This window comes from Filicampus tigris, chromosome 19 (assembly GCF_054856515.1).
Source record: "Filicampus tigris isolate MCC_2025a chromosome 19, RoL_Ftig_1.0, whole genome shotgun sequence".
In the NCBI taxonomy this organism is placed as follows: Eukaryota; Metazoa; Chordata; class Actinopteri; order Syngnathiformes; family Syngnathidae; genus Filicampus; species Filicampus tigris.
The window spans coordinates 13,462,776-13,472,968 of record NC_141235.1 but is presented as its reverse complement, the minus strand read 5'-3'; the positions used below and the strand labels follow the sequence as shown (position 1 = coordinate 13,472,968).

Genomic DNA, 10,193 nt, shown 5'->3' with positions numbered 1-10,193 from the left:
TTTCTCTCTCTCTTTAGCCACTCTCCTTTTTTCCATTCGCCTCTCCCCCTGTCATTAAAGCCCTCCCTTTTCCCCTCCCATACACAAATTTGGGATGCACACAGTGGGGGAAAAAAAAGACTCCACGTTAGGCTATGTAGGTCCTCCCCTTTGCTCCTATCAGTGTGGTTGGAATAGTGAAAGCACAGCTGAGCTGATTTGTGTATACAAATGCTTAGACCAGGCAGAAGCAGGAATGTAAGGCGTTAGCAACCCCTTGTAACTCGGAATATTACTCATACTTTAAAAAGATATCTAAAACACCACACTTATTAGTTAACCAAAATAATTACCCATTCTTGTTACTTACTATGCTACTAAAACCCCAACCCTTTTCTATGAGCTTCACTTAAAGGGGAAATTAATTTCAATTTCATAACTCACTAAAGAAAATTAACACAATTAACTCAGTTTTATGTACTTCCTGTATCAGCTGACCTCTGTTCACTATGCAGCCAAACCTAGAGGAGAGTCACTGTCGCAAAGATAGACTTTTGCGTAGTTTTACTTTGAAAAGTTGCTTGACGGCTCATTGGAGGAATCCAAAATAATTTGCAGGCTTTGCACTGCCAAATTCAAATACCATAATAGTTGTACGTCTTTGTTTTATCATTCAAATGTTGTATTTTACTGGAAAAGAATCTTATTCAATGATCAAAGAAAGCTATTAGAACAGTCTTGAAATATACTTGTTTTTTTTCCCACATTCCCACAAGATTTAACTCAATTAAATAACGGTTCCAAGCTTCGTAAAAAATTGTAGTTAAGAAAAATACGGTTAATCACGATTAATTATGGAAACTTTTGCGATTAATTAGTTTAAAAAATGTAATCGTTTGACAGCACTAATATATATGTTCTATGCAGGCTCACTAGTTGAAACAAGCCATTGTGATACATATTGCTTTTGTGGATTAAGAGTTAATTCATCTCTGGGGGCGACCAATCACGGCACAGCTTAGGAAAACAGGTGAGCTATGATTGGTTGTTACCTCAGACACTGGGATGTCATTTTCAGTGGACAGAAGTGACAAAATGGCCGCCCCCTGAGATGGCCATAAAACGGGAGGATTAACTCCTATTCCACAAACACAAGATATCTGTGTAGCTGATTTATCATTTAGCACTTATCAGAGGTGTCAAAAGTACTCAGAGTCATCATTACTCAAGGAGAAGTACAAATAGGGTTTAAGATGTCATGTCATGTCATCTTCCAAACCGCTTATCCTATATAGGGTCGCGGGGAGTTGCTGGAGCCTATCCCAGCCGTCAATGGGCGAAGGCAGACCACACCCCGAACCGGTCGCCAGCCAGCCGCAGGGCACACATAGACACTGTCACTGAGCGGGAATTGATCCCACGCTGCCCGCACACAACTCAGGCGTGTGTACCACTACACTATCAGCGGACCGCGGGTTTAAGATGATTTCTGTAAAAGTTGAAGTATCAACTTAAACTTTCTACCCAAGTAAAAGTGTAAAAGTAATGGTTTCCATACTATTTAAGTATAATAAAAGTAATGCAAGTGAAAAAAAATGAGTATGCCATAAATGAGTATGTTATATTAAACTGTTAAGTTGAAGGCCACTTGTTTTAGCTGCATATATTCTTCTAATTAACATGACTAGTTTTGACCAGAGCTGGGTATCGTCTCTCCGTCTATAACTTCTGGGCGGTATTTCCAGCCGACCCGCGTGGTCCCAGTCCGTCCCTCGTCTGCGTCAGCCAATGGCCGTCAAGAACATAATTTTCACGTCACACGCTGCACAGACACGCTGCCAAATGAAGGAAAAATATAAAATAAACACAACAGACACACACACTTGCACAGCGTGGTGATGGGTGAAATAAAAACAAAATGGAGCACATGTCACTGCATCTATGGGACCGAAAGGTATTCAACACCGTTTTATTTTTATTTTTTCTTTGTTTGGCTGCATGTCAGGAGTGGGGCACCTCCGTGTGACGTGGTACCGGTAAAGTCCGTTCTCGACGCCGTTTGGCTGGCTCGGACCGACCGACCGGGCAGGTCTGAAATATAGACAAGAACTCGTAAGTCGTCTAAAGCAGGAGTGTCAAACTCATTTTTGCCCGGGGCCACATGACAGTTACGGTGTCACCCGGAGGGCCGTTAAAACTGGAAACCCATATAAATGTAGGATCGCCTTTTATTATGCCAAAAAATTCATGCATAACAAGTTCTGAAATCAGAAGCCAGTAAATAGTTTGCGCAACTATTTTTCAATTTATTTCAAAGGAGGGATTTGTAACAAATATTTATATTTTATACAAGTGAAAATAATTTGAAAAAAACATGTCAAGTCAACACATGATTTGACTTCACGGGCCAATGATGTCGCGGGCAGGATCTGGCCCCCGGGTCTTAAGTTTGACACCTGTGGTCTAAAGCATAGACGAATGCCCCGCTCTGGTTTTGACACCTCTGATACTCCCCGGACAGTGCCATGAATGCACAGTTGCAGCTAATGGAAATGCTAATGTTTCTGTGTTTTTGTTTTCTCCCCAAGTGTCTTGTATGCCTTTTTTGTTTTTGGAAGTACAGTAAATGCTTTGTTTTAGAGAGCACTCCTTCCTAGCCTACCTGCTTCCCTGCATTTGGGTCTTCCTAACGCCACCATGCAAACCCCGTAACATTACGCAGTTACATTAACCTTTATTCGTTAATTGTCCATACAATGTAAGTGTAGTGTCTAATAAAACTTCACAAACTAATAGTCTCTTGGAGTAGAGCACATACATTTCAGTTGACCCACTGATTGTGGCTACAGTGTAAGGAGTAAAAGTAAAAGGTAGGCTGGAAAACTACAGTAAAATATAAATACCCAAAATAGCTACGACAATATCGTAACGCTGTATTTGTACTTTGTGACATGCCACTTCTGATGCTTATTCTAGCATTCACATTCACACCGAAGGACAATTTTAGATTCTTCAATTAACCTATTAATCATGTTGTTAGAATGTGGGAGAAAACCACACAGGCACAGGGAGAACAAGCAAAGCTCTGCAAAGAGTCCAGATTTGAACCCATTACCTCTGAACTGTGAGGCAGATGTGCTATACAGTCGTCCTTGCTCTCCTATTATTTATTTATTATTTATTTATCTTACATTATTTTATAGACTTGTTTCTTCTTATGACTTTCAAAATAAAAACTATGCATCATCAGCCGATCCAATTGAACATCATTGGTATAGTTTACTGTATGTGCCATAATCAACTAATTTTATGGCCTCGTGATCAATTCTCGTGACCATGATTTTACAGAAAAGTCTAATCAATATGCACCGTCGATGAGCTTTTATTTTGATTTCAGCAACGGACGTCCCATTCTACGTTTAACATATCCTACTTGACGCATTGTCGGACCGTAGCATCCCGCATCCCGAGGGCTTGACAGGCCACGCATTTGACGAATTGCACGTTTCAGCGGTAAGTAAAAAAAAAAAAAAAACATACATTACTGGTTTTTAATGCAGGGTTAATTTACACGTTGTTCAACGCTAGTGAGTTATTTTTCAAAGCTGTTATTTCTTTATGTGGATTGAGAACGACGATGCCAAACCGAGTGATGTTGTCGGTGGGTCAATTTTGGACATCATTTACCGTGTTACAGGGTTAATGCCCGACGTAAGTAGGAATGTACGTGTAGTTTTACACAGCGAGATGTTGCTTGAGAGGGAGGACAAATGTAGAGGCGATAGATGCTGTCACAGAGATGGAAGCCAGCAGCATCATGGCGTCCTTGAGCTGAAGGGCAGCGCAGCGCTGCAGTAGGAAGGATGCTCACGACAGATGGCCTCGACTCTGCTTTCACTCTGCTTCAGTCGATCAAGCTAACATGCAAACACAGAGTCAAGGAGATTCCCCCCTCCCTTATGCCTTGTTTGGTCAGTATGTTTGTTTTGTTGTTGTTGTGTTCCTGTCTAGTTTTACATTATAGCAACTTATTTGGATGACGGGTTTATGTCGATAATATGGCAAAAGGTAACAAACTACGTATTGAATACATAGAATGTAACATTTAATAAATCCCTGCTGATTAAAATGTCAAATGTGACCCCAATAAGGACAACAGAAAATGGGTGGACGAATGGACATTACATGTGAGGGACAGAATGCTAAAAGCCGCTACCGGTGCAGCTCTACAGCCCTGAAAAACAACAACAACTGCAACTCAACTGCAATAGTCACATATTTTCCTAACAAAATTAAAAAAAAAAAAAATTGACTCTGTCAATACAAACTGAGCATTATAAACGGGCAGAAATTTTTGGGTGGCAGGGTGACAGTGACTTAGTAAGGGGTCGCCATAAGATGACACATGTGGGCGGAAAATGCACATATACTCACCAACCTTTTTGAAACTGAGAGCTACATCTTGGGTAATAATTAACGCAAAGGCCACTTTGATACACAATTCTGAAATCACAACATTGCCAGAAAATCACAATGTCCCATCACTGGTGAGAATTTTGACCCCTGCTGTATACCAACCTCGCTCAACACAGTCATAATACAAAAATGTATTGTTTGCTGAGATTAAGTTACTAGATAATTTTATTATAACATTATTATTCAAGTGATCATTTTTTTGTGGTAGGTGTTTAAAAGTTATATATAACAAAGTCATGTTTATTACTTATTTTGATTTGATATTTAAAAATTTGGTATGATAAACAATGACTTCTCAGCCATGTTAACTGTGTGCTAAAGTGTAAAAGTAATCTTAACGTTCACTTCAAGTAAGATATGTTTTTTCAGGGCCGATACCGATTAGTAGTAGTCAATTGGGCCGATAACTGATATTTGGAGCCGATATTAATTTTCAGTAAAAAGGAAAATATAACTAAATAAAACTCGTAACTTTGTTGAACCGTCTTTGAGCATATGTTTATTGAACAATTCGAACAATCGAACAATCAGATTTGCATAATGTCGATTTTTTTATTATTATTGATAGTAATAATTACTATCAATTTTTGACAATATGCATCTTTGTTATACAATTCTAGCGCAAATTTCAGGGAGCACCCATAGTTGTCGGCATGTCTTGAAAAGTTCAATGAAAACTTAAAGAATAGCTCCATATAGTTTTCAACAGTAAATGAAGCCCTCCAAAATGTCAAAATGACAGAAAATTTAAACTTTAACATATCTTTGTTTTGTTTTAAACAAAGTTTTAAATTGATTCATTATCGACCATGCGATTTGTAAAAATATTCGGCAATATTGATAATCGGCCCGGACAATAATTGGTCTATCCCTAGTATCAACCCTTATGTATTAGATGGACGGTCAATCTAAATGTATGATGGCAGAGCATCCAAGTGCCTCAGTGTAAAGCAACCGTGTGGAAAAAGCGGTAAGGCAGAACTAATCATCTGCACCACAGAATCACATGTGTCAAAATCTTGCGCTAGACCTTGGGGATGGCCAGTGGGATAGTTGGAGAGCAGACAATGGTCTGTTGCCCCACCCTTGATTGAAAATGCGGAGCTACTACATTGGATGTAATTCAATTTTGCATTGATGTGTTCATATTGATCAGTGAGCTGAGCATGTGTAGTGGCTATTTTCAAACCTTTTTTTTTATGTCATCATCTAATATGGTGCATGTGGTATCTTAAAGCTGGTTGATCATCATGGGGGAACTATTCAGGAGTGAGGAGATGACACTGGCCCAGCTGTTTCTCCAGTCGGAGGCAGCATATTGCTGTGTCAGTGAACTGGGAGAACTTGGCATGGTCCAGTTTAGAGATGTGAGTAAGAACGCCGGTGTTAAACGTGAACCTTTTCAAATCCGTATGTGCCTACATCACTTCTTTGTCACAAAATCCAAACCATCAAAACCAGTGACGGTCCTTCCCACTTGATTTCTCCTAACGACATTTCTGTTGCCAGCTCAATCCGGACGTGAATGTGTTCCAGCGAAAGTTTGTGAATGAAGTGAGGAGGTGTGAGGAGATGGACAGAAAATTAAGTAAGTAATTCAGACAGTTTCATGTTATGTTCTTATTCGCATGTAAAGATGGAAAAAAAAAGAAAAAGAAATTAGGATGCTTCATTAATTTGCTTTCAATGAGGCTCCAATATGAATCTCAACACAGACAGCATGTTCCTTCACTGTTTGGAACAGGGTTTGTGGAGAAGGAGATCAAGAAAGCCAATATCCCAACTGTTGACACTGGAGAAAATCCTGAGGTGCCTTTTCCAAGGGATATGATCGATTTGGAGGTAAACTACCTTGTTATGGACCATATTTAGCTAAATCAGATACCATTATTGTGAAGGGTTTTTCTATTTATTTTCATAAATGACAGTTAAAGCACATGGAACAATCCAAACACTAAACCAACAGTCCCAAAAATCAAAATAGCAATCACAATCAACGAAAACACTCGACATAACAGGAAACATGACAAAACTGCAAACACAATTTGCAGCAACAACAATGATCCGACAAAGGCTCAAAGAGAGCGGCGAGTACAAACAAATACAAACAAATTGAGGAGACAAGAGTGCACTTGGACAAGACACGAATGGCTGGAGGGAGCTGACTGGTATACACAAGGAAAAGGACTGACACGAACAAAAGCCTTGCAAGGAGACATGAAAACATGAAAAAGAGACATAGGGAAACACGATTAAACATGAAAGACAACACAACATTTACTCAAACTCACTCACTAGGACCGGGTATCGATTCAACGTCCCAAAATCGATTCCACTCGATTCACAAGGACCCGATTCCATTCACGATTCGTTTTGATTGATTTTCATTTCAGTTAAGGATTTCACACAGTACCAATTTTATTTTCATATGGAAAACATTCTCAGTAGAAGCAATGCAATACGATACAATTGGATTTATATATGCTGCAAATAACAGAATCGTCTTGCTTTAACTTGGTGCATTAGTAGAAATATATACATTAAGAATTGAACCCAATGCAGTTCCATTAATCGTGTATGTTTTATCGACCATGACCTGATCAAAACAATGAATAATAATTTAAATCAATTCCAACCACAGGGCAGGCCCTGTAAATAAAGTGGCAAAAACACACTGTAAACTCAAGAATTCACATTTCTGTGACTCACTCATTAAGTTTCAGTCCAAGACTGTCTTCGTGTTTCTTAAATCCTCAAAACTTCCACACATCTGCCTTCAACTTTGTTGGTGCTGATTTCAGAGAAGCCACGTGTTTAAAAAAGACATATTTAAAGGATTGTTTTATGAATCGATATCTAGCTGAAAATGAAAATCCATTCATTCAATCCATTCCACAACAAAGCAAAATATCTAGATCTATATCTAATATCCAATAATAGGCAGATATGATCGTACAAGAAAAGCCGTAGACCAGGGATCTTCAATCCTGTTCCTCAAGGTTCGCTGCGGTGCCTGTTTTCCATCGCTCCCTGCTGCAACACACCAGATTCAAATGATCAGCATTCTCATCCAGCTTCTGCAGACCTTGCAGATCTGCAAATTTGAACCATTATTGAACCCTTTTAATCAGTCTTTTAAAATCAACAAAACTTAGCCTATAGTATTTCACATGCACACTACTCACAAAAAGTTAAGAATATTCCGCTTATAATTTAAGATGAACATAGAATCATAGTCTGTTTTGCTTTGCAGGCTACCTTTGAGAAGTTGGAGAACGAACTGAAGGAGATCAACACCAACCAGGAAGCCCTGAAGAAGAACTTCCTGGAGCTGACGGAGCTTAAACACATTCTTCGTCGAACACAGCAGTTCTTCGATGAGGTTTTGACAGTTTTATCGCTCTCCATGTTTACTGTATCAGATGACTAGAATATGGAATGAATTCAAAAGTTCTTCCTTATCTTTTTGTTAGATGGAGGATCCCAACTTGTTGGAAGAGTCATCAGCCCTGATGGAGGGCAACGAGGGGGGAAGAGGGGCTCCGCTCAGATTGGGGTAAAGCACGAGTCGCTAGTGGTTATAGGTCTGATTTTATCTCGAAAACATGTTATTGCATATAAGACAAATCAAAATTGTATAAAAGGATGTATTCAACAAATGGTGTCACTGTGTACAAAATGTCATTTTTATAGATGAATGACATCAAAGTTGAATACTCAACTACACGTGTTTTTCTATTAACGTAAAGTTGTTGATAATTATTGTGACGAGTCATTAATACTTGAAAGCAAAATGAAGTCTCGTAAATATCCCGCAATTGTATATTAAATATTTACGGATAAAATTAAACTTTTTTTTTCAGTATGCTTCTGATATCCTTCCATGTCATGAGAGTCGGTGATCTTATTATTATTTATTTCCTATATCATAATATAGTGAAAAAATGAAAAGAAAAAAAACCCAGCACGAATGAGGGTATTTGATAGAGAAAGACAGATACGTTGTTGTCAGGGCCGATACGATATCGATTATTCATAGTCAAGGAGGCCGATAACCGATATTTGGAGCCGATATTCATTTTCAGTAAAAGCAAAATATTGCCGTCAAAATCTAAAAATAAATAAATAAATAAATAAAACTCTTAACTTTGTTGAAACGTCTTTAAGCATTATGTTTATTTATTATTATTATTATACCTGTACATTTTTGACAATACACATCTTTGTTTTAAAATTGTAACAATTAAGTTCTGGGCGCACCCAGGGTCATCAGCATGCCTTAAAAAGTCAAATGAAAACTTAAACAGTAGCTCCAAATACGTTTCTACAGTAAATGATCTCCTCCAAAATTTAAAAATCTTTGTTTTGATTTCAAAAGAGTTTAAAATTGATTATCGGCCATCAGATTTTTCAAAAAGGCCAATGCCGTTATTGTCAAAACGGCGAGTTTCGGCCCGGCCGATAATCGGTCTTTCCTTTGTATTCGATATGATTGAACTCATCCAGTTTGTTTTTATTAATTTATCTTTTTCAGCAAAACTAACTTGTGTTGTCACTCGTCTTCTCGCTGTCCAGATTCGTGGCCGGTGTGATCAGTCGAGAGAGGATTCCAACTTTCGAGAGAATGCTGTGGCGGGTGTGCCGTGGTAATGTTTTCTTACGGAAGGCCGAAATCGAGGACCCGCTGGAGGACCCGACTACAGTCAGTACACAAACGTAGAAGAAAAAAAAATGACGCAACATGACCTTTTTGTGGTTAGTAGTAAATAAGTGTAAGGTTTTAAAGAAGCATGATTCTCTCCAACAGGGAGACCAAGTCCACAAATCGGTCTTCATCATTTTCTTCCAAGGTGATCAGTTGAAGAACAGGGTGAAGAAGATCTGTGAGGGGTGGGTGTCTTAAGCCATTTAGTTTGAAATGCACTCAAACTTTGAGTTCTTGTGACTGTTTGATGAAAAATGGTCAAGCAGAGACTGACGGTGATTTTCCCCCCCCAAATTTTCGCTATCATTATAGTTAGTTTTATAAATGTAAGCTGTAGTTCCAGTTATTTTCATTTTTTTAAAGCATTTTAATTTTTATTTCAGAATGAAAATGTATTTTTAATTTCAGTTTTAGTTATTTTGTTGGTTTTCATTAACTACAATATAACCTAGGCAAGCCCCTGTATAGATGACGTCAGAGTGTATTTTCAAAACTGGCAATGAATGTGGACAGTTATAAGCTAATGCTGATTATGTTGTTTGCGTTTGCAAAGCTATGCTAACACACTGTAGCTCTGTTTAGCTTTTGGCTTTAACACGATAGTGCTTTCATGGAGTCCGCTGGTTGGGCTACTGCCATCACTTAAAAATTAAAAATCTCAACAGCTTGCTCACAGACACATTTCCGACAATATATTTATGTGTTTACTTTGTTGTTTAATTTGCACTCCAGAGAGCCAAGTATTTTTATGCAAACAATTTAAAAGTCAGTTTTCCATATTTTTTCCAGGTTCCGTGCCTCTCTGTACCCTTGTCCAGAGACTCCACAAGAGAGGAAGGAGATGTTGGCTGGAGTCAATAGCCGTATTGACGATCTCCAAATGGTACATTTTTTTTGTTGAATTCCTTTCCCTTCCCACTCTAAATCAAAATGTTTGATGCCGTTCCAAAGTGGGTGGTAACTGCCACACACACACCATATGTCCAATATTCCATACCTCAACCAAAATTAAACTTCTACCTTAGCTCATGCA

General features: G+C 38.5%; 1 protein-coding gene across 4 annotated transcripts in view; it reads left to right on the top strand.

Annotated features, from left to right (window-relative positions):
- Window positions 1-3,387: 3,387 nt before the first annotated feature.
- atp6v0a1b (ATPase H+ transporting V0 subunit a1b) overlaps window positions 3,388-10,193 on the top strand; it is a 40,211-nt gene continuing 33,405 nt past the window's right edge. For all 4 annotated transcript variants that reach the window (XM_086016119.1, XM_086016118.1, XM_086016116.1 and 1 more), the window contains exons 1-9: window positions 3,388-3,492; window positions 5,693-5,822; window positions 5,965-6,043; window positions 6,200-6,297; window positions 7,709-7,837; window positions 7,929-8,011; window positions 9,031-9,157; window positions 9,263-9,345; window positions 9,950-10,043. In XM_086016119.1, coding sequence (XP_085872245.1) covers window positions 5,706-5,822; window positions 5,965-6,043; window positions 6,200-6,297; window positions 7,709-7,837; window positions 7,929-8,011; window positions 9,031-9,157; window positions 9,263-9,345; window positions 9,950-10,043 — 810 coding nt within the window. In that variant the 5' untranslated portion in view covers window positions 3,388-3,492; window positions 5,693-5,705. The remainder of the gene's footprint in view (window positions 3,493-5,692; window positions 5,823-5,964; window positions 6,044-6,199; window positions 6,298-7,708; window positions 7,838-7,928; window positions 8,012-9,030; window positions 9,158-9,262; window positions 9,346-9,949; window positions 10,044-10,193) is intronic.